We start from the raw sequence: 24,424 nt of genomic DNA, 5'->3' as shown, positions 1-24,424 counted from the left end.
CACATCATACTCTTTAAGAATGAGCGAGATGTTCATTTTGATTAATTTGGGTAAAGGTTTTGCTATGATGAGCATTGAAGAAAAAGTACAGATGCCATTTTTTATTTGGGTTAGGGCCATTTGAATGACAAGCAATTAAACGCATCCTTCCTCAGTACAATACACTCAGTATTATTATTATACTACCAGTAGCTCATAGCCATGAAAGTTTAGAATAGCAAACATTAAATAGCTTTATCATTCTAAAGTCATAAAGTCAGTGATCTGACTATCTGAAGTAGACTTCAGCACAAGACAGCTTCTGTACCCTGATTACTTCTTCGATATATGAGCCTCAATTTGAATACATCTTATGATGCAACACGGCCGGTGTGTGAGTTAAGGTTGACATTTTATCCTCAGGAAGGTGCTAGTTGAAAGTCGATGGAGAATCTAAAATGGAAAAGGGTTAATCGTCTGAGGGCGCATGAACATGCTTAGCATAGTGCCTGACTGATTAAATGTCCTTTTATGGGTAGAGAAAAATTCTCCTACTTCTAAAGTTATACAATTTAAATTTAAACTCCCCTTGGATCAGCAGGAAAATGCTTTTTTCACAAAGCTGAAAACAGGCTTGTTTTTCTGAGCTCATAAAAAGTGACTTAAAATAAGGTTCTCACAGGACTCTCTCATTAAACTACTCAACAATATATAAAGTAGTTAAAATTCGCATCTACAACCATTTTAGTACAATCAAGTACTTTTACTTTTGAAATATTGCTGAAAATCTTTACATATTTTACTTAAGTAAGTGTATGTTTGATTGTAGGAACTTTACTTGTAGTTGCCAATTTTCACAGTGAGGTACTATTACTTTTACTTAAGTAAAGGATCTGAATTCTTCTTCCACCACTGTGAAAATCTGACCATTACTTTTTGGGATTCCTGTTCATGATACAAAATGTGTTTTAAGTGAAAATACAGACAGAAGAAAGATTGGTATTTACATTTTGTATTACATTGACCAATTATAATGTTCTTTAGTGAGTTTCAAATGTACTTATAGTTCTAACCAATATTTCTCATGAAGAAAAAGATCAGTGCCATTTTGCAAATGCTTATTTTCAGGCTTGTGACTCACACCTCTCAGAATTTTTGAAAGTGTCTTTTCACTCGAGCAAAACAAGCCCCTGTTGAATTGATGTAGTTCTGATTTAACACACACTGTCACATAAAGTCTTGGCACCTTCACTTCTGATGTTTGTGCTTAGCAGGTTATTATAAGCACAAGATGACATGACTTAACTTCTAGTTTGTGCTGTGCTTGTTTTTCCAGTTCATGACCATATTTTGTTCAACCCTGATACAAGTACTATTCTGTTCCCATGTATACAGTACTCCTCATTAGCTGATGATATTAATGTCGTGCTCATAAGTGTAAATATACTTGTAGACGGTAGATCCAACTGATTATTATATTTTGGCTGTAGCATATTATTTTACAATTTCTATGTCCAACAAAACAAAATACCACCAAATTTGACAGATAAACCTGCTTTACAGTGAATCTTGAGGCTCTGGAGACCAGTCTGGGCAGAAATGTTACCAGTTTCATTTATGAAAGCAACACAATGTAGTAATTTTATTTTGTGGCACAGGGGGTAGAGCAGGTTCCCTTTAATCGAAAGATCAGCAATTTGATCCCCCGGCTCCTCCAGTCTGCATGTCAAAATAACAGCTGGTGGAGAGCGGTGTCAGGCAGTAGCCAGGCAAGCGGCCTCTATGGACATAACGTTAGCTAATGGCAGAGGTGAAGAGACCGAAGAGGATGTTGACAGAGGAAGCTAAGAAGAGAAAAAGAGTGACCAAGCAAGAGGCTGCCAGATGTTGGCGAGAGCTTTGTGAAATTAAGTAGTAAGACAGATGGCCTTCTTTCTGTAAGTAGTAGTGCTATAACTTGTGTTATTGCACTTGCTTAATGTTAGTTTTTTTTTAGGTCATATAAGCAATACATTCATAACAAATGCGTGTATACAGCTGTCCTTATTAAAGACAGCGGTGAATCACACTCGAGAGGACAATCTCTGTCCGACCGTAAAAATAAATGACACACTGGTGAAAAGTGAACATGCAACAAGCTCCAAAAAAAGCTTGTTTATTTTTTTTCCACACAAGAAGCTCCAAATGAAAAGCTTTCAATTTTTTCTTTGAAATGGAATCAAAAGAAATGTCACCTTCCTCGTGTTTTAACACTGATAAACAAAAAGGTTTCCACTAATCACATCTGATCAGAAGAAAGGTTGTTAGGTGCAAAGTGTTGTGGATAAAAAAAGAAGAAAGAAAACACCAAATGTTTAAGACCAACAGAAGTATCCCGATCTGGACAGGATCTTTCTAAAGTAAATAGCCCTCCCCGTTTTCACATCAGTACAGCAGGCTTGTGGGGGTGGAACCTGCATTAAAGTGCAGACTGGGGCAGGGGAGGAGCAGCTTGAAGACCTAAATGGACAACAGGGCTAGGAGGAAGACGCACCTTCCCTGTGTGAACCTTAGCTTATGTTTAGCCAGCTTGCACTCAGTCATTATTCTAGTTCATTGTCAAAGTGGCTCAGTAATTTATTACTACTGTAGACATTTTCATCATTGCATTTTATCATCATGATTCACACTGTGAGCAACGTGATCATCAAGTCATCAGACAAGAGTTGGATTGTGGCTTAAGTTTTCAGTTATCAACCATTAAAATCAAAGCTTTTGTGTGTTAATACTTCTTGATAACAGTTTATCTGTACGGGAGGACTCTGCTCCCGGTAAGTGTTTGTCAAGAACTGCTTAGAGCATGTAATTCCCAATAAAACCACAAAATGTTAATTTTCTGTTGTTTCCAGATTAAAGATACTGCAAGAGGAAACATTTTGGACTTCCAGATATGATGTCCAGGTGTGAATGAAGTAACAGTTTATAGACCCTTTTAATAAAATCACTGGCATTGCACCTACTGATGGGACTGCATTATAATGATATGAATTGTATAGTTATTATTTTACTTACTTTTTCCCATTTTTATTTTTTCATAATATTATAATTTTAATATTATTGTACCAAATGTTGTGACAATCGAAACACAGATTTTTCAGTGAAAACGTTGATCTGCTGGTGACACTAGATGAAATGTCAGGAGATCACTAAAGTCAATAGGCTTCATACTCTACTTTAAATGTCTGTACAAAAATAGCTTAATATCTCATAAACCCAAAGGAATTCAACTTATAGTATAAAACATAGAAAAGCAAGCACATTTTCCATTAGAGAAGCCTTATCGTGAATATTTTAGTTTTTTACTTGAAAAATGATTGAAATTAATCAAATATCAAAATTGTCACTAATGAACTTTCTCTGGATCATGTAATGGATTAACTAATCTGACTCTGAAGTCACCGAGCTTGCCAGTAGAAGAATCAATACGAAAACATTTGTTTCTTTAAAACTAATTTCCACCAACCATGTTGCTCACAGTGTTAATGCGTATTACTTTTTAATACCTTAAAAGAGTCTTTCCTCATCAAAATGTTGGATTCTCTTTCACCAGAAACTTCTAAGTCTGAGGGACTCCAAAATTCAGATCGTTGCTGCAATTAAAACATGTACAACAGGTACTAAAAGCAAAAAACACACCGTATTGTTTAACCAGGCGCTCTGTCAGTGCTGGCTGTCTTGAAAATTGTCTCCTTCAATTGCACACATGAATAGTATTTTGAGAAAGGCATTGGTTTAGGCATTCAAACATCTTGGCACTGTGAAATGACCTTATGTTAAACAAAATAAACAGAATACGGAGAGCTATATCACTTTTTTTAGAGTACATTCGTCATCCTTCCATGAAAGGAATTATGTAACTAATACAGTATGGTGCTCATGAGGGTCAGGGAGTGGGAATAAGCAGCTTTAGAGAGGGAAAGAAACATATTCAGTCTGGTAAACTAAAGCAACAACTACCAGAGCAGGCAGTGGAGGGCCTCAAGTGTCAAGGAAGGAGGGAGGGTGGGTGGGGTTAAAGAAAATGACCGAGTAACAAAGGCATTCCTAACACACTGTCACACTCCCCTCGGACGTCGCCCACGCTTTCTGTTTAGATCCCTTTCTTTTAGAGCCGATCCACAGAACTTTGCTAATAAGCTCTTGGCACTTTTTGGACATGATAAACGTTTGAACGAAATGACTTTGAGAACGGTCATTTTCATCGCTTTCCAATGGCTTCCTTCACTGTGCCGTGCTCTTGGTCCGCAGAGCTCCGATCACACTTTGGATGTTTTCTTCAGGAACCTGGCGAAGACACAAGGCGTATAATATATAAACCTCTGATAGCAGCATATTGGGGCTGCAACTAACGTTTTGTCATCGAGTAACCTTCTGTCAATGGACTAAATCAACTAATGGTTGCAACTCTACAGTATATATACACACAGTATAACAGTCATCAAAATAACTGCATAAGGTTCCTGTCTTACCAGGGCGTGGTCAAACTTGAAGGTACTAATGTAGTAAGCTGGAATGTCAGCCGTTGCCAGGGGTTCTGATATTTGAGCCACAATGCCGCACTCATCTGCAAAAAATGAATTTGCTATATTACTGATTGATTTATCTATCAGTTTGTACATCATCAACGGACTGTGTAATGAGGCAGTACAGCAGTGGCTCCCAACTGTTCCTGTCTGGGTTCATGCCACAGCTCGATCAAATGAGCTCCCCTTCATCAACATGACCCGTGGTGGTCCAAGTGTGTTCTTTTGAATTGATTTTCAACCAGACACTTAGCCAACATTGATTAAATTAGTTAGATTAAATTTTTTTTACATGAAAGCCTTTCAATTGTGGATGTTTAGGTGTGGTCTTTTTCTCGGGAGGTTTTGCTATCAAAATAAAGCCATTTTTGCCTTTATTTTGATAGGATAGTGGATAGCAATGAACGAATGAGAGAGATAGGGGCGGTTGGATTCAAACCCGGGCAACTGCAGTAAGGACCCAGCCTTTTGACATGGTTCTTCCAACTGAGCCACCCAGTTTAGAGATCTATTTTGATGTCTGAAATACAGAACATGAACACTCAACTTTATTCAAAAGTTATAAAAGTTGTAGTTATTTAATTTAAAAGATTTGTGTCCATGCATTTATTAATAATTATCAAAATGTATTGACGGTTGAAGGGTTGTTTAGTCACTGTCAATCAAAATCTGATCAAACCACATTCACACAGAGTGTAACTCTTAATAAATGATACCTATAGAGGTTTTTTTTTCTTATTTAACACTGGTTTTCAACACCTGGCTGGGAAACACTGAAGTACACGATCCAAGACAGGAGCCACACTTGTTATACAAATACAAGCTCTGAAACATTACATGCTGTTTACATAAATAATGTGACGTTTAAGATAATACACCATGAAACCTTTTATGTCGAAACATAATTTTAACTTCCTGAAAATTTCTTCTTTTCTTTTAAGAAAAAAAAAGTATTGCCACATGAAATTACACACAACTTTTCTGTATGTATTTAATGCTCAGTTTGTGAGACAAGCTGTGGCATCTTTACAGCATCTACAGCACTCATCAATAATTTGAGTATATTTATTATAGTGATACTACAGAATACACTGTGTTGATGGGTTAATCTTTGATACTGTGGTAGTGGCCACGCCAAACAGACCTTTTGGCAAATAAAACTCACCAAATCCTAAAGGTTGTCCCCCAATGCGAACCATTTTCCAAAGCTCACCAGAAGCACTGGTGAAGAGGACGTTGTTTGGAAACCTTGAAGAGAACAAAGTACAAAGAAATTAACAAATTAGAGGGCAATGTATTTTTTTATTAAAATAAATATAATACTATATGCAGTGAATATAATAGTTTTAAATATAATCTTCAAATCAAGTGATTAAAGTTATTAGGCACATCTGGCTTATTTGTTTTGATTTCTTATAATTCAGATTTTTATTTTTCCATTTTAAATTGTTTGCCTGAAACCGTGTTATTTGTGCGGCAGCCTGTCTTGATCAGGACACTCTTGAAAAAGATTTTTAATCTCAATTAGTTTTTTTTTTTTTTACTCATGGTTAGATAAAGGTTAAAACTGAAAACTGAAGTCAAAGTTTCAGTTTTTGCAGTCAAAATTCACACCAAAGTTATTTTTAAATATATTGTGAATATCCGAAATGCTCCTTTACCTGTGAGCCTTACTGTAGTTTAAAAGCTAAAATCTGTTATCTATAGTATTGAAGAATAAGGACCACAAGGACATTTGCAGGCAAGTTTTTAAGCTTTTCAATGTGCTACTGCTGACTAGGTAATTAGCTTTCTAGCCTGCAAACTGACTCATTAGCAACACACCTTTCCCTGGTGGATGTTTGGAAGCTCTTTCAACAAGCCGAGGAGCAACACAATCACACAGCATCACCTTCAAATGCTTTACCAGACCCTCGCTCTACTTTGCATCTCTTTGTTTTGCTCTAGTTCACAAAGGGCTACCGTGATACCGTGTATAACTGCTGCAGACAAAGCTAACTATTAACCATTCAGAAGAACATCAGCAGGTGAATTCTGTTAGTGATGTTTAACCCACTGCACTGAATAACAGAGTCGTATTGTAAAGTAGAGTAAAATGGGTGACCCATACCTTTAAGGCAACACATTAGGTCTTATATAAACATGGGGACAAGACTGACCTACATGCTGCAGTAGCAAAATATGAAGTTTAAAAACATAATGAAAGTTTGATCCAATTATTATTTTACCTCTACATGGCTTTAAGTCATTAAAGACCCATTTAAGGGATACCTCATTTATGAATGGACAATCTATGATCAGATGCTAATGTGGTGGGAATAGAGACGCAACAACATGGGAACTGAAGCTGCTCGGGTTTCTTTATGGCCTTTCTGCTTAATCGGAGAGTGTGGGGGAGAAAGTGGAGACTAAGTGAGTCAGACTGAAACCCTCTGTGCCTTAAAGTACATTTTATATACCCAACTGCTCTGCTATTGCTTAGCAACAAACTAATCGCCCCCTCAAACAACAATCATACAGTTGTTCCCCCTGCATAAACATTATATTTCTGCAGGTCTTCACTGACAGAAAACAACATTTTGAAAGAACAAGTGTGGTTAATTACACAGCAGCAATATAAATATGCTGTTGAGTCACAAGGGATTTCTGCTACTCAACCTTTGAGTTGTCTGTTCGTCCATGACCAGGGAGATGTAGCCCTCGATCAGGGAGAAGGAGAAGAAGCGGATATGGCTGGAGTCCTCGCTGGATGCCCCAGGCTCCTTTGGCCTGGGAAGAAAGAAACACTCAGGGTGGTCAAACTAGTAATGCAGAATCACATTCTGGTAATTTCACAACTACTGACCAGTCATGTCTAGTTAGGTTTCACACATTTTAATTTTTATCATTTTACAACTTAGAGGTGGATGCCAAACCATCTGAGAGCTTTGCAGTCAACATGTAATGACGGAAATGTACTGTACTGTGTAGCAACACTGTATTTGTACACATACTTGTTTTATACAGGGGATATAAAATAACGTGAATGAATAACGAACAAGACTAAGAGTCACTAAATTGTGAGTCTGTACTTTGAGCTATCGTCTACATGCTTACATGCTCCAATTGCTGGTAACAGCTGGTTTCCAGTGTCACCATGTTACTTTTAACATTTGCTAATTAGCACTCAAAACAAAAGTATAACAGAGGCTGATGGGAATGTTATTAGTTTTGCACGTTTTTGGTCATAAACCTGTAGGTGGCACTACATGTCAGGGGATCGGCAAAGTTATTAAAATTCATCCTCAAGGGAACATGGCACCAATTTAATGGCAATCCATCCAATAGTTCAAACATTTCACAGAAAACCAAAAATGTCAACAACAACAACAAAAAAAAAAGTCTCCGAGCTGTTTTGACAAACACAAATTACAAAGTGGCCTCTGTCAGTGTTTAAAATAAGAGGAGCTGATTCTTACCCTCCAGAGTAAAACATGACATCCATGAGCAGCGTGGCTACAGAGGGCAGAGTGTCTGGGTCCAGGCTGGTCACACAGAACATGTTGCTGGGACTAGATAAGGGGTGAATGATGGGACGGGGCACTGAAAAACAAAAATACAAGAGGTTCAGAGGCAACACTATAGCCAAAAATCAATCTCATCCCTTTTTTGAAAATAGGGATGAGATCAAGAATGAACTTTCAAGCTAATCTTTTAAAACAGCACGTATACAGAGTCTGCAAAGTGATCAGACAAATGGAGAGTTTAAACATGAACAGTTCCAGCTGAGCTTGACTTTTGTCCAACTGATGTTTCCAAGATCAAGAATGAACTTTCAATCTCTTAATGGTTTAATAGTTTATGTTATGATTCACCAAATCTATCTTAGAGTAACTTTAGGGAACTTATTTCCAATTATTGTTTAATGTCTGCGGTGGAATGTAACTAAGTACATTTAATCAAGTACTTTAAGTATAATTTTAAAATTTGCTTTTTACTCAAGTATTTTTCATTTTATCACTTTTTAAGCCATATTCTTATTACTACAAAATATATTAAACTAATACATGTATTATAGATAACTGCCATATACCTAGCAATCAGTTGAAATTAACTCCATCGCTGCAACTATAAAGTCACGTAAACGTTAATGTATCTCTAATTTTTAGTCCAATAATGTAATATAGATTATTCTGAAATGGGCCATTCTGCAAAATGAGTACTTTTATCTATGGTACTTTAAGTAATGCTTATACTTTCATTTAAATTATATTCTGAATGCAGGTCTTTCACTTGTAACAAAGTATTTTACACTAGTAAAATGATCAGAGTACTTCTTCTACCACTGTTTAATATATGTGTACAATGTTAGCAGGGACTTGATAAATTCAAATGTCTCCAGGAAGTATAAAATAACAATAAGCAATGGAGTGTATTGGTGGTGGTAAATTACATTCAGTAAAACCTCTCTCATTTTGATGTTAAGCAGATGTTGATGTGACAGTAGCAGCCTGTGCAGATTTTAAGTTGCTGTTAAAGTTTGCTTTTATACAAAACTACACATATAAATGTTTGTTTCACCTACCAAGTTTCGGCTTTACAAAACCATTGGTGACTCCCAGATCGTGAACAGCAACAGTCTCTCCGTTGACCACCCGAAACAAAGTGAATTCGGAAGACAGCGTGTGCATGACCATCGGCAAGTCTCGCTCTCGAACCTAAGGACAAAAAAATGAATGAAGTGAGAACAAATGTTGGCCAACACAATGAACACAAACATAATGAATATTGGTGAGTGTTGCTTCAGTGTCCGAGAAACTCTTAAAACATAATATAACTATTATATACAAATTCCTATATGGAGTTATTTGAGATGAATTCTATAATTTAAGTCAGTAAATTCTCCAGAAAATGAGGAGGAGAGGGATACAGAGAGCATAGTGACAGCAACACAGCATGTCTGAGCAAAAAGTCTTGTAGCTGCACTGTGAGTTTTATGTATGTGGAGAAAAGGGTACATTGATCTCTGCCTCTGATGAGAACAAGAGTAAACTCAATACAATGCCTGTATCATTAGGGCTGGGTAATCTAGCAAGGCAAGTTTATTTTTATACCTTATACACCTTTCAAAAACAGAGGCAATTTAAAGTGGCAAATAAAGTCATTAGAAAAACATTTAATAGAACAATGAAGAAGAAATGTATTTCTATTAGAACAGAATTAACTACAAAAATAGACAAGAAATACTGTTTTAGTAGCAATAATAAACTGCCGCAAATTGAATTCAGGAAAAAAAAGTATAGGAAAGAAATTAATCAATCCCAGGAAAACAGGAGTGTGTGTTTGATTCGACTTACAAATGACTAAAGTTGTGGTGCTTTTTAGTTCCTACACATTTTTAATTTCAAAATTCTATACAAACATACTTCCATCCTGCGTAGGAACCCTGGATAATAATTCAATTTGATCCTTACGATCAATCAAAAGCCTTTTGGATCATCTGGTCTGTGCATGACCGTGGTATGAGTGGCGTCTTGTGTACATGTGGAAACTTAAGGGTCACAAAAGATTTATTAAGATTTGTTTCTGGGGGACCATAAATATCTACAGCAAAATGAATGAAGACATCTGGTCTCCAAGGGACTTGTATCGGTCAAAGGGACTTTGAAATATGAATGAATGGAAGTATGGGCCTCTCTCCCAGTGGACAAAGAACAATAGAGTCCGCACACTAGAAAATGCTCCCATGAACATATTAGTACACCACCATGTGATGTTTTGCTTCTACAGACATGAAATAAATGTTGAGACAAGTACATGTCCGAGTACCTGACAGGTCATGTGACTCCACAATGGTGAACCATAAAAGAAAAAGAAATACATGAAACAGTGCAATTTATAAGTACAATGGACCTTGCAATTATGATTCATATGTACTATATATTCTAACCTGCCTAAATATAACAGAATCATCAGGTTAATAAACTGTGATTCTTATGGCATATTGAGAGGAGAAAATATACTCAGCATATTAATATATAAGCGTAGTAAAAATGCACAATAAAGTCCCCAGAAAATATGTCATATAATACTAGAACTGCAATAATTAGTCGATAAAGTTATTTATTTCATAAGCATTTTTGTTGTATTCGTTAAAGTTTTCTTTACAACCTGACAGCAATCAATAAATCAAATGAGCTGACACAAAAATGAAAAACAATCCTGTATCAGTGACAGGAGTGTAATAAGCTGGCCTACGTACTCGTCTACCTGCCCCACTGCGCCGGTGCACTTACTGCACATAAAAATATGTTTTGGAGGAATGGCTTTGGAGGGAGGCCTGAAAGCAGGGTTGGGATTTTATTGGTTGGATACTTTCAAAATCTAGCCTCTTGCCAGTTTCTCCAATGTTGCCTACACCAGATTTAATAGTGAAAATGAGATTAATCAATAATGAAAGTAGTTGCAGCCCAAATAAACATACACAAACTTACAAAGCTACATAATACACTTAAAAAGATACACTTATCTGTCAGGTCAAAGACCTAGTACAGTACCTAGAGCTTATTGTGTGTGTTTTTGTATATTTTTATATAGGTTCTCAGATTTTAGATATTTATTTCCATGAAGATAAAATCAAATTTGTGATTGAATGGCTGAAAATACTGCTCTAAAATGACAACGGAATTCCACAGAAGTAGGCATTTCAACAATTTCAAGAGTTGCTGTAAATAGCTTCAACATAATATAACGTCTAATGATGTTTTAGTTATATTGAGCATTGGTGTGTTTTCTTTGTTGTCTCTATTACAAAAGGTGATCTCCGGGCTGGAGGAGAAAAGAAAAGAATAAAGTACATTTGGGTGTTACAGAGTATTTCTTTGCTGAGTGTGACAGCTGTTACTTCAACTGAATTTCTGAGTGTGTATGTGTGAGTAGCAGGTACTGTCGCTTGTATAGCTGGTGTGTAGCTGCTCTGAGCGGCTTGACTCAGTCCGGATGTGCTTATGGCTTAATATGCAATGAACATTTGGGTCAGGCTTTACTACTTTATGTAACACAAAACATCCTAACAGTGCAAAAAAAACCCACACATCTTAAGCTGGTCTGTCATTTGGTCTGCTCAGAGATACTGCAACGCAATCCAGACAAAGACAGAGGAAGAAGATGGGTGATGGTTGTGGGCGACGGGGTGAACGCAGCAGATTTTTGTTTCTTTTTATCTGATACACCAATATTTAGGACTGTGGGCAGGAGCAGCCAGCGTGGAGACAGGAAACAGGCCTGAGTATGATACCTGGGATTCCAGCAAGAGGCTGAGCTGCTGATCCCCTTATGTAACACATTATCAACATCGACGCAGGTTTTTTTTTTTTCCTTTCATTTTCATAAACATGCCAGAGCTGCTCAGCAGACCTTGTTTTTCCACTGAACCAAGGCAATAAAAAAAACAGTCCCTGTGGCCAGAAAGGCTTCAGTATGAGAGAGAATTTCTTCCTAAATCAAGGGAAGTGTGGCTGTGGAAGGTACACTATATCCAAGGTTATTGCTTTTGCATGTCAGGCACTGTGTGGACAAACAATTGTGTTGCCAGTGGTTGCATAATAGACAAATAATGCAACTCTTACAGCATGCCGTGAACCTGATTAATTATCAACTTTTAAACACATACAATCAGCTGTTCACTGTGTGAAGTGACACAAGATAAGAAAATCTTCCCATCTGTTCTGATCAAATGAATCCAAGTTTGTATTGTATTGGATATTTGATTGTTTGCTATTGTATTGTAATGTCTGCGTTTCTTCTTATTCTATTTTTTGTTGATTAACTTGACTTATTTAATTTTTAAATTGAGTCGGAGATAAACAAAAATTAATACATTTCAAATACCTCCACATAAAATTGAGGGTTGAATATTTTACTGTAAAGGAGATTCTTGGATTTCTGTTTTTGATAGTATTTTCAGTGGGCAGTTTTTCTATGATAGCCATTCAGTATATTCTGTAATTACCTCTCTATATACTATTTTACCCCATTCTTAGTAGCGAACTCTGCCATTCCTGTGTGGGACTCAAATAACCTTCACACACACAAGGAATTCACAGAAAACAATGCATTTATGTAAGCCATGGACGGTAAAGAGGTGGATTATGCTGCAACAGTTCCTATCCTTTGTTTTGATACTTTGTGACTAAGATCAGGTTTAACATGTGATGGACCATTTGATGCTGATGACAGTCAATTGCGGACAATGTCGATGTTGTTTCAAAATGTGGAAAACAAACACAATCTCTTGAAATGGTACAAAAGTAGAACTGGAACATTATTATCCACACTCACCAGAATGAAGTCCGTCTGATACGTCGATAGCATGAAAACAGAGATGTTGTGGTCGGCTAGCGGTGCAATGACTGATTTTGCGATTTTGGTGACCCCGATGGGCTGCGAATTAGAGGCGTTGCCGCCCCCTGACACCACATTAAGGGCCAACCATGTGGCATCAGCAACACTGATGTGCTCTGACTGGGGCAGCTCTGTGAACAGACAGAGACAGTCATGTCAAAACAAGTGGGAGTAGATGTTCTGTCACAAAAGAAGTACAATGATTTAGGACTAGCTAAAAGGGGCTATTAGGCTATTAACAGTATTATTTCTTCCAGTAATAACAGTCCTAACACACAGTTATGTTTATAATGTACAACAATGATTTAACCTTTAGCCAGTTCATGAAACCTTTTTATAGTTGTTGTTCAAACAATGTGTCTGCAAACTCCTTCCTGGGAAAAATGCACAAGGAATGACACATTTTTAACACCAGTTTGGTATAAATAGAAACTCGGAGAGCGAGCAATGAGCATGGGGGTTCCGTATTTTTTCAGTTTTCTAGTTCCTGTTTTTCATCTTTTATACACATACTTTTTATTCTTAGAGTTCTTTTGCCTTTTTATTACCTGGAAATACAATATGATTCAGCAGTTGTGACTCATCTGTGTTACAGAGCAGACTGTGTATTAGACCAGCTTTCCTGTTTGCTTTTTGGGGGGGGATTTTGGATTTTTAAGTCTGCTGTTTCTCATCATTTAAAAGTCTGTCAGACTAGGAAGAGTCAACAATATTTGAGATGCGAGTTTAGTCTTGCGTTTAAACTTAATGGTGGAATCAATTCTAAAATGTCAGTAAAATAATTCATATTCTGAACATCAAAATACTGAGAGACGTTTAGAAAAAAACTCAGACATTAGTCAGTATCAGTCCTTCCTCCTGTACGTGGCAAATGAAGCATTTGGCTAAATCCAGACAGCTTTCGTCGTTTGCAATGGTTTTTATCAGTCAGCACTACTTGGAAACTATTGACATAATACTGATTAGGGCTGCAACAATCAGTCGATAAATTGATAAGTTGATGATCATCTAATCAACGGCAACTATTTAGATCATTAATTCATTGTTTTTTTAATCATTTTTTTAATGTACAAATGCCAAATATTTGCTGGATGCAGCTTCTCAAATATGAACATTGGCTGCATAGTTTTTTATCATGTTGAATTTTTGTTTTGGACTGTTGACATTCCTTTGGACTTTTGGACATTTGTTATAGGGTTTTTAACAAACCTTTTGACGTTTCATAGACAAAACAATCTGTAAATAAAATAATATGCGGATTAATCTTCTAACTAAAATAATCAATAGTTGCAGCCCTATCAGTGATTTAAAAGCTAATAAACAAATGTTAACGTCTCACTGGATTGTATTAAAATGTACCAAAACCCTTTAATCAAGTAATTTTAACATACAGTAGATTAAACAGGATACTCAATAGTAATCACCCACATTCACCTTAATACGTTACTGTCAATGGACTGGATTGTACGGCAGGGCAATAAAACAACAATGATAATTATCAATATAATTAATATAATTTTACTCAATAACAATATAATAACTGTTCAATATATTGTCAATAAATATTCGGTTTAATACATTTGAATCACAAACAAATTAGCACTTAATTTTTCGATTAAAATATTTATTTTGTCGAGGAAAAGGGACTGAAAAAGGATTTACTAATCATATTTGCTGAAAAAGTCGATTTTATCATAATAGTTTTGAATGTTCTACCTCAGAATTGTGAAGTTATTCACTGTTTGGCATCAAGTGTTTGTCACATTCTGACCACAAACAAAAGTTTAACCACATTAATAACCATCTGGTTCCTTCAATTTTCACTCAGGAGCAAAAATCTGCCTTTAAACTTAATAATGATTTGACATATCTTGTGATAATTATTAATATCGAATGATATAAAATGTTTTTATCGCGATAACATTTCTGTCCATATCGACCAGCCCTACTGGATTGTATAATAATTCTCAGACATTATAGTATTACTTATTGTTATGAATGTAGATGTATTCTGTCCATATGAAAAGGTCAGAGACCTTTCAACAGAAAACAGGCACAGACACACCGAGAGCCAGTCACCAGTAGAAAATACCTGCACCACTTATGCAACACATAGCCAGTAGTCACCAGGGTAACCAAGGAGGGTCACCCTGGAAAAGGGTGTGTAATGACATGGATTCACTCAATCAGCCAACCACGACTGGCAGCTTGGCCTCACGTCCATAATGACAAAGTGTGCTCAAACATTGGCAGCTGAAGCTACGTGGTGCTTGAGAGAATCACAGATTACACAATGTGATCTTTTCCTGACACCCGATCTATGGTTGCCACAGTGACTTTAAAGATCCGGGCCTACCTTTAAAGCCTTCCTCATCGACGATTATGGTGTAGTCCTCCGGGGTCTCAGTCAAACTGAAGAACTTACATCTGAATAGGAGACAGAAAAAGAGAGGACAGATCAAACAGTGGATATACGGTATGTTGACAAAGCGTGAGAAAAGCTCAGAGCTGGACAAGGCTGGAGTGCATAAGTCATTTCTCAAGTCTAACAATTACTGTCTCTTTTAGCCCTGCTGCTCCCCGAAGCATTCATAACATACACATCAAATAGTCTGTTTGAAGAATTAAGGAGACAGTTTCATATAAAAAGATGCATCAATGAGATGTACAGGGACCAACACAACACTGCAACTATGCCTGTAAATGTCTTCTTTATCATTTTATATTGAATATGGGGCTCATAACCAAGCCATCAATAAAACACAGTGCTGCTCTGATCCCAATATAAACCTCCCCAACACAGAGTTCTGTGGGAGGAATCTCAATGATAGAGACGTGTTTTTAAAAGTGCAAAACACAGAGACTAAAAAATATGACCTGAAATGTATTTCAAGATAAAATTATCAGCTTTACCTCGATAACAATAAATGTTGCAATATTGTTTTTGCCATGTAGTTGCATGGCAATGTCGGTCTCTTGGTCAGTCCACCAATTTGGTCCAGTCACCATGAGGTTGACATATTTACTTTTAGTGAAAACAAACTGTAATGACTTTGGTGATCCCCTGACATATCATCTAGAAGCATCATAGGGCTGGATGATATGGTCAAAAATGTTATCACGATAAAAACTTTCATATCTTTCGATATCGATAATTGTCACTAAGTATCAAATTGTTATTTCTTTGGAGTTTAAAGGCTGAATTTTGCTGAATCAAACATTTATAGAATATTTATTGAAACATTTGTTATATTTTTAAAAATGATATTGCGACAATTGATGTTATTATTTTATTGTCCAGCCATCATCAGGTCAAAGTAGGGCTGTACATAACAATTATTTTTCCAGTCGATTAATCTAACGCTTATTTTTACGACTACTTTTGTGTATTCTAAAGAAAAAAAAGTTGCCTATTACTCGATTAACATACCAATTTTTTTTTTATTCAATCATCCTGATCAAGCACATCAGAATAATGACAATAGTAGCATATCTTAAAATTAATCAAATTTCCTCGTCACTGATCAATTTTGATTCTGATCAATATTGAGTAATGCAGTATGATAATCAAATATATTTCTGTATCAGTGTGGGGCAAAGAAAACAACTGAAAGGATTCACAGACTGTACAAACAGTCAAAGATTGTCTGTAATGTTAGTTTCAGCCGTTTTCTCGCTCATATGTGGCCGAACAGAAAATATGAAACGACAGAACGTTAGATGACACTCGGTGTAACGTTAGGTTACCATGACAGCAGCGGGGCAGAAATTACTTTTAACATGAAGGCGATAAAGAAATACTTCCTTGTGCTGATTATGTGCCGTGCTTGTGTGGAGACAGAAAGTAAACGCGAATTGCGGTGCTGCCGGCAGTGCTCTGGGATACTTTCGCTTCACATATTTGTGGACCGCAATTGTGCTGCAGTGAAACTATTTCCAATTCACAGAGCTTACGGAGCAGCACGTAGTTGAGTGTCTGTCTAAAATACTCCCAAACTTTAGACCGTCGAAGGCGAGGTCTTGTAGCTGGGGCTTGTCCGGGGGAATTCCACTAACACCGGACGCAGCGACGCTTCGACGCACATAATGTGAGTCGCCGTATTTACACAATCGATTACGTTGACGAATCGCCCCAGCCCTAGGCCAAAGTTTCAGTGGTTTATCTAGCAGGTTTTCTTTCTTTTTTAGCTTTACAGGCTTGCTAGTGTGAGTATTTGCCTTGTTTATACATCAGTGTATTTCCTGTTTCACATTGTCTCACTTCTGATATGTCAACACGTTCTCATCTCAATGCGTCATAACTGACGCTTTCAGACAGCGTTGATAATTTCCAATAACCCGGCCAAGAACAGCAATTTCTGCAAGTTACTGTTTTAAAAAAGTGGTAAAGGGAGAAAAAAAAACAGTGGCCCACACAATCATTACAACACAGGGTAACTCATTCCACTTTTTTGTGTTTTCTTTTTCAAACTCTATTGTATGCCCGTAGCACACAATACTGTCGCACAAAACTGTTAAGTACCGAAAGCTGACATCTAATGTTTGGTCACATTCATAATCTTATTTACTTATTCAGTGATTAGATAGTTCCTGATTTAAATGAAAATTTTAAAATTTTTTGCCTGCATTTTATTTTGTCAATGTTCTCATACCTGCTTGTGATCAGACAACACTTCCCAACAGATGCTAACACTTCTGTCTTCCCTTTTGTGTCATATTATTATATGTCCATTTTGTTAAAACCACCCCTTTTCTGAAATACTATTTTTACGTCAGAAACCCAACTGTCAAGATTCAATGCAAACAAAAATGTTCTGAGATGGTGAAGGATATTAGATATTTAAAGCTATACATCAGCTTGAAATCATGTCCAGCAGACTTTCTTGAGCACAAAGGAAAAATGGAAATAAAACACCATGCACAACGCTACTGAATGTTCGCACGTCACATTTGGCTGAAAGGTGTGAAAAACGACAGGGGAATAACAGAATAGACTTAGCAATTCTTTCTACGGGAACAGAAGCATTTCCTCTTGGAATTAAATGAGCTGTCAAGTGTCACTTTGACTTGCATTGTGTTTTGTGGAGTCAGGACATGACACTGGTGTTTTTGTCGTGTCTGGGTTAACAATACTCATCCAATCATGATCATGTCATTAACACTACTCAATGACTTAGTTTGTTATATGACAGATTCAGATCAAATAGCAAATCACTGCAGAGACTCAGCATATTACCCGTCACTAAGGGGAAGATCACTCAACACTTGCCTGCATTACTCACATTCTGTGTACATGCAAGGAACTTCACAGGGAGTCTTTAAATTAGTTTATACTGTACAGCATTTCAAACCACTTAAATCTGTGACAGAACACGTGTGTAAAAACTACCCTAACCAAGGGAACACATTTTGATAGTTGAATATATCTCATAAGATAAGACATACTTTATTGCCCCCAAAGGGAAATTTGTTTTGGACTCCATTCTGCAGCTTTACAAAGACATCTCTCAACACACATGCTCTCATATACATTAGACAGGTACCTATATAATAAGCACAACCCTTACACAATGAGATAACGCACACCCCTAATAGCCTATGTATTGCACAAATGAAATATTGAACAATCCAATAGCTGTTATAAGTGTTATCAAAGGGAGGATATCTTACTTTGCCCAATTTATATTTAGGGCTTGGTACTGAATTATCTGAAGTATCAAAAAGCATCGGAAAGGGGAATCAAATGCCAAAGCAGATGCTAAAGCTTATTTACTCTTTGATAAAATATTTCCTGATATAACGTTAGACTACGTTGTATTAAAATAATCATTCTTCATCTAAAGCTGCGTTAATTGGTTTATGTGGCAGCAGAACAAGCGGAAAACAAAACACTACCAGATAGGCTCCTCCTAATCTTGCTGTGGTGAACATGTTAGCAGTCAGTTGCCTATTTGACACATTCAGTTACACACAACAACATTATCATTCATTTGGAGTTGTGTATCTGGTGTGTACCTGATGAATACAAGTGCAATATTTTCTCTCCTTTTAGCTCTGGTTTGGTCTCCACCAACTCCTGAGAATTGCATCTGTGTCTTTAGCTGCTAAGAGCTCCACTCTGTTCACCAGCTAGGCGCTAACTGTGTCCGTCTGCCATTCGTTGCTGGGCAGGTAGTGTAGAGTGGGTTTCTCAAAGCATTTTTGCTCGCTGCCTAGAAATGAGAATGATAAGAGGTCCGGCTAGCAAACAAAAACAATGAGCTGTGACACCTTTCGCATGACACTTTGTCATTTGACCCATTGTTTATATAAAGCTATTGATTAGTGCAGTTTAAACACTGATGAATTGACCAATTGTGTTACAAGATGTTTATATTCCCTTAGCTAAGATACTGAAAAAGGGATTGCATCAGTTCCAGTGTATTGGTATTGCATCGCTACCGAAACTCCAGTTGTTGTATTGGCATCTGTGCAGGTCATGAGATTTTCTTTAAATGTTTTACATCGTGTGTGTTTTCTTAAATTAAACTGCAAGCAAAAAAAAAGGACTGGAATAAAACTAGTTTGACTAAGCAAAGTAGTAGAGACAGGAGGCACACTACAACACTGTAACAGAGTATGCTGTTGAAGGGGCTCATCAATGGGAGGAGCCACTAAAGTGTGCCACAACAACATAAATATGCATTCCTTGCAGGGATTTTATTGCTGGACTACTGCCAAGTGTTAACACACAACGAGACAATGCGAAAACAACCCGCGATTATTACAGCTGTACGAACCCAAAGTAAATATTTTGCTGTGATTTAATTGCAATAAACGGATCAAACTGATGCCAAAACAACTACAACATGATTGCTGATTTGTTAAACATAGGAATTAATGCTTTGTGAGGTCTGTCAGCAAGACAGCAGAACAATAACTTTTAAAATTTTGGTTTTCTGAATGGAGTTAGGATCCATCAGGCCTGTGCTATGATAACTTCTTCACTGTGAAGTACTACGATAGCTGGAATAAAGGAATATATTTTCTGAACTCTCCAGGTAGTTCAACTTCCTCGCTTACTTTTCTCAAAGCAATGTCCAGTTTTTATATAAATATGAAGTAGTAGTCCCACAGAGCTCTGGGTCCCCACTAATGCCTACAACAACAGTGGAACTGGAAACACAAGGTTGTTCTTGCTGAGAAGCGCCAGTGAAGATAAATAAACATTTTAATCCCAAAAATTTAAGTAAAAAGTTAATTAAATAAAACCCTGAGCTCCTCCAGCAGGTAAACAGCGTTGTTGTCAGAGTATAATTCAGTCCGACCTCCGGTGTTTATATGTCCTAAAGCTGCAGCACTGCCCCAGCTCTCTCCTCTGCAGCTCCCCGTAGCTCAGCAGCTGTCTGTCGGCCAGCTGAGATTCAGTTCCTCTGCTCTGCCTGGTCCTTTCCAAACAACACACACCACGAAGGCCTTCGCGTGAATTCAAAATTTCCAACTCGAGCGAATTTTCACGGGTTCTAATCGCCTTCTCGCATTGTGTGTGAACACTTGCAGCGAATGTACTCACGCGAGGAAAGCGTCGCAAGGATTAAATTCACCATATTACTGCCTTATGATTGAAAGCACCATAAAGCAGAGGATGGGAGCGTGGAGAGAAGAAACAGCTAGAACCAACTACAGGGAAAGGAAATACCAGAAAAAGAAACTAGTTGCAAATTAGTGTCCCATGTTCTGCAGACAAATGATGCGACCCGATAAGGAACCTTTCATTGGTTTTTCTTACTTCACTGTCACTCTTTCCTCAGAATTTCCTCAGACAATTTCTACTTACTACAGCAAAGATGAAGCATGAAACATGAGAGAAAACTACAGGCTGTACTGATGCTATTATTCATATTACTTAAGTTACAGGAGCCAAAAGGCACTTGTGCCGGTTTACTTGATAACAACCACTATGCTGCATACCACCAACAGACTGAGTGCATAATCACACCTACACCTGGACACAAATAGCCTGTGTGACAAACTCACTGATGTGATTTGAGGTGAATGAAAATTTTGTGTGAAGGAATTATCCGCTGGACAGTGTTTAGTAAAAGCCATCACTTGTGTTTGCAACAAAATCAACTGTTACGGAGCTTACATGCAGGTCAAATAGGTATTTTAATGTCTGATGAACTGTAGATTTCCTCGCCAATCTTTTAAACCATCTTTGACATTCTCGTCGCTTTTTAGCAAAATACTCACAACTGATATCTGAGTTCTGTGACAATGAGCCTGTGATAGCTGGTTTATGATTGACAGTATCAAAGCTACCGTAACAAGCAGTGATAAACAAGTTGGTTGCAAGGCAAAACCACACTTATTGTGTGTTTACTTCCTCACTGAAATGACCACAGTAAGTTCTGCATCTCCTAAAGGGAATTATTAAATCTCTACAGCCTGACAGAGAAATGGTGCGAGGCTGAAAGATCAGCTGACTTTAGTTTATGGCGGATATAGTACGTCACACCTCCCACTTTGAAAACCTCTGCTCTATAGAATTACGTTAATAAACATGTGGTCCAGTTCTAGTGTTATGAAGTCATGTTATTCCATCACAGTGTTTTTTGAGTGACTATTGTTAAAGGGGACGTATTATGCCTCCCTTATTTTCTGTTAATGTAACAATGTTTGATGTTCATGTTAAACATGGGCAAAGTTTCAAATAGTGAGACAAACGTATGTAATGCTGCTCTGAATACTAGGTTTCCAACATTTTTTTCTACATTCCTGTCGAGCTGATGTCAGCTAGGCATGGATGTCCTTATTTGGTCATCTGCTTATGATTTGCTCCAAACATTACTTGTTCCTAAAGCGGTACCTGCCGTTAGCTAGTTAGCTCAGTTAGCCGTGCAGCTATAGGTCCCATTAGATAGCTGACTCTGCTGGACTCTGGGAGCTCAGAGTCCGGACGTCAATACCTCTTCCTCCTAGTGATCCAAAGCTCCTCATCAAGCCGTGTATACATCAACACTCCCACGGTGCTCAAGCTTCCAGTCCGAGCAGAGTCTGCTAAACTGATGGGGCTGTTAGCTACATGGCTTACCCAGAAACACACTTCGGTGGCGCTACTCGTTTCCCAACCGAATTCTTGCCTCATTTCTGGGCTTATAAACAGTATATTCATCAAAGTCAGTGCCCCATATTGTTATTTTCTGAGATTGGTTAAAGCTGTCATTTACTATCAAGCACACCTGGGTATTTAAAGAGAACTGGGGCAAGTCTCGAAACATTTTGCTACAGTTTCTGGATTCAATTGTTTCCTTGAAATGGGCTTTGAGGAACTTTTTTCTTCTTTGGTGGGTGTGTCAGAGGTCTTATGCAATCAGCAGTTATGTGTATAAACACTGCCGTATGAAAAAGGAAGTGAAGTGCAGTGTGCTTGGTAAACAACAGGGTGTCCAGTTTGCTTTGAGACAAACATTTTGCAACGTTTAGTCAGGGCTGAACCCATCTAATACGCTAAGATAAACAAGTATTTTTTAAAATCTGTGAATCATGCAAAGCTACTCGGGTGGAATCCCAGAATAAATACATAGAACTGGAAATTAGCATAATAATCCCCTTTAAGGTCATCATCAACAAAACTAATGGATTGAGGGGCGAGAGTTGCGGGTTCTGCCAGGAGCCCTCATCCCGGATGGACAGATTCTTATGTTTATGACTTACGACAACTACAAACAGTTTTGCAGAGTTGTCCATGTGAGGGTTAAAATACTGAGAACAGATAATATGGCACTATATTAATTAACTTTGAGAATTTCCTTGAATGGTGGACTTGATGGACACGAGGCATTCATGTTTGTCTGGTTTAGTACTATCATGTGCCAATTTGAATATCTGAGCTAGCCTATATCGAAGTTTCAAATGCCAAACACCCTCCTGGTTCCAGCTTCTTCAATATGAGGATGTGCTGCTTTTCTCTATTTTATATCACTGTAACCTGAATATATTTGGGTTTAGACTTTTGGTGGAACAAAACAAGATATTTAAAGACGTCACCTCGGAGTCAAGGGTTAAAAAAAGAGAAAAGATTACTTGATGATGCAAATATGGGTTAGCTATTTGAGTAAACCCAGTAGGTAATTTTAATTATAAGGTAGGTAGTAGTAGGTAGTCTGAAAGAACTGTGTTTTATTTGTAACTTCTCCCTAGCACAGAGGGAGTTTAGATCACTGCCACACTTAGACTGCTGATCGACTTTGCCTGCTGTAAAATAGCCACGTCAAACACAGCCAGTGTGTCACTTAAGTGAACTAATTTGCTTAGGCTAATATTAATGACTGTGGTGCTAATAAAAAACTGCACAACAGAGCAATGCCAAGTGTAAAGGCCTGCTGTCATGTCACTGCAATTTAATTAAAGTTTCCTACGGCTCACAGTGAATATCCACTTCAGAGGACGGGAAACACAATATGTGCTGATCTGCCCTCTACTGCTTGTTCAAGTTTGGTTGAAAACATGTTTTAATTTTCTTGAGAGAAGGAAAAACAGGCTGCACACACACACACACACACACACATACAGACACATACACACATCCCCGCTGGCGTCGACCCAGCTAACGTTACAGATGGCACAAAGCTACAAAATGACACTACAGAACAAGGATGGCTTGGAAACTGGTGGCAGAGACCATAAACACACTATCCCTCTCTCAAAATAACATATTAACACCGCTACCTTTTAACATAAACACACAAGTACGTGCAGCATTAGTTTGCTGTAATGTTAACAACAGCAGTATCCTTACAGTAAACAACACAGTGGAGCATGTGAAAAGCATAAATGGCACAGTGTACTTACATGCAACTGTCGAGTCTGGGAAGTTACGTACCTTGTTTTGGAGGCCAAGAAAGCGAGTTTTATTAATCCGTGAGTGCAAATCTGGATGCCCTCTTTCTCTATACTCGCCACTTTCAAGCTGTGCTCTAAAATGTGAAGCTCCATCTTTTACGTCTTCTCATTTGAGGAACGACTAAAATGTAAAACCTAAACACTTTCAAGTAAGATGCATAAATAAATAAATACACACATACGGAGGGCTATTAGGCGTAAGTTATTAAATAGAGAAAGAAAGAGCGAGGCAGGGTGGAATAAAGAAAGCAAAGAGGTGAAAACGGAGCTGCTGTCAAAGCTGCAAAGGAACCACTCACACTTCCGGTCGTGGGTTTTCAAAATAAAAGTCTCCAGCACAAGCTTGGAAGGGTGTGTTGAAAATCGCGCTGAAGTAACAGGGGTCAGGGGCTGTAATGTTAACTTTACTCATGTTTTATCAATGTATTTGAGTCACAGAGCTAAGCATCACTCTTAATATATATATAGCAAACCCTGAAGGACGTAATTGGAGGACAGTTATTCTGCCGATCTCATATTTTTAGGTATCCTTATAGATTTATTTTGTTTTTGCACACCCAGTCACCAAAAAAGAAATCCTTGTGTGTTTAATAACAACTTGGCAATAAATCTGATTG

At 37.6% G+C, this 24,424-nt stretch overlaps 1 protein-coding gene across 1 annotated transcript; it reads right to left on the bottom strand.

Annotated features, from left to right (window-relative positions):
- Positions 1-1,440: 1,440 nt before the first annotated feature.
- On the bottom strand, positions 1,441-24,097 carry castor2 (cytosolic arginine sensor for mTORC1 subunit 2). Its single transcript, XM_038709263.1, has 9 exons — positions 23,788-24,097; positions 15,280-15,350; positions 12,861-13,054; positions 9,106-9,238; positions 8,000-8,123; positions 7,200-7,310; positions 5,707-5,789; positions 4,488-4,582; positions 1,441-4,302 (listed from the first exon to the last, which is right to left on the bottom strand). The coding sequence occupies exons 1-9, from the start codon at positions 23,898-23,900 to the stop codon at positions 4,240-4,242; spliced, it is 987 nt and encodes a 328-aa protein (XP_038565191.1). The 5' UTR covers positions 23,901-24,097; the 3' UTR covers positions 1,441-4,239.
- Between the last annotated feature and the right edge of the window lie 327 nt (positions 24,098-24,424).

The sequence above is a fragment of the Micropterus salmoides genome, unplaced genomic scaffold (assembly GCF_014851395.1).
Source record: "Micropterus salmoides isolate LMB-PRFRI ecotype aquatic unplaced genomic scaffold, ASM1485139v1 Ms_hic_scaffold_9, whole genome shotgun sequence".
Classification (NCBI taxonomy): Eukaryota; Metazoa; Chordata; class Actinopteri; order Centrarchiformes; family Centrarchidae; genus Micropterus; species Micropterus salmoides.
Note: the sequence above shows the minus strand (reverse complement) of the source record. Positions and strands in the feature narration are given on the sequence as shown.

Excerpts from the sequence above, each read along its gene's own strand:
- castor2 (XM_038709263.1), bottom strand. The coding sequence starts at position 23,900 with ATGGAGCTTCACATTTTAGAGCACAGCTTGAAAGTGGCGAGTATAGAG. Across the intron at positions 13,055-15,279 it reads CGATGAGGAAGGCTTTAAAG|AGCTGCCCCAGTCAGAGCAC; the intron begins GTAGGCCCGGAT and ends GTCTGTTCACAG. Across the intron at positions 4,583-5,706 it reads GGGACAACCTTTAGGATTTG|ATGAGTGCGGCATTGTGGCT; the intron begins GTGAGTTTTATT and ends CATTTTTTGCAG.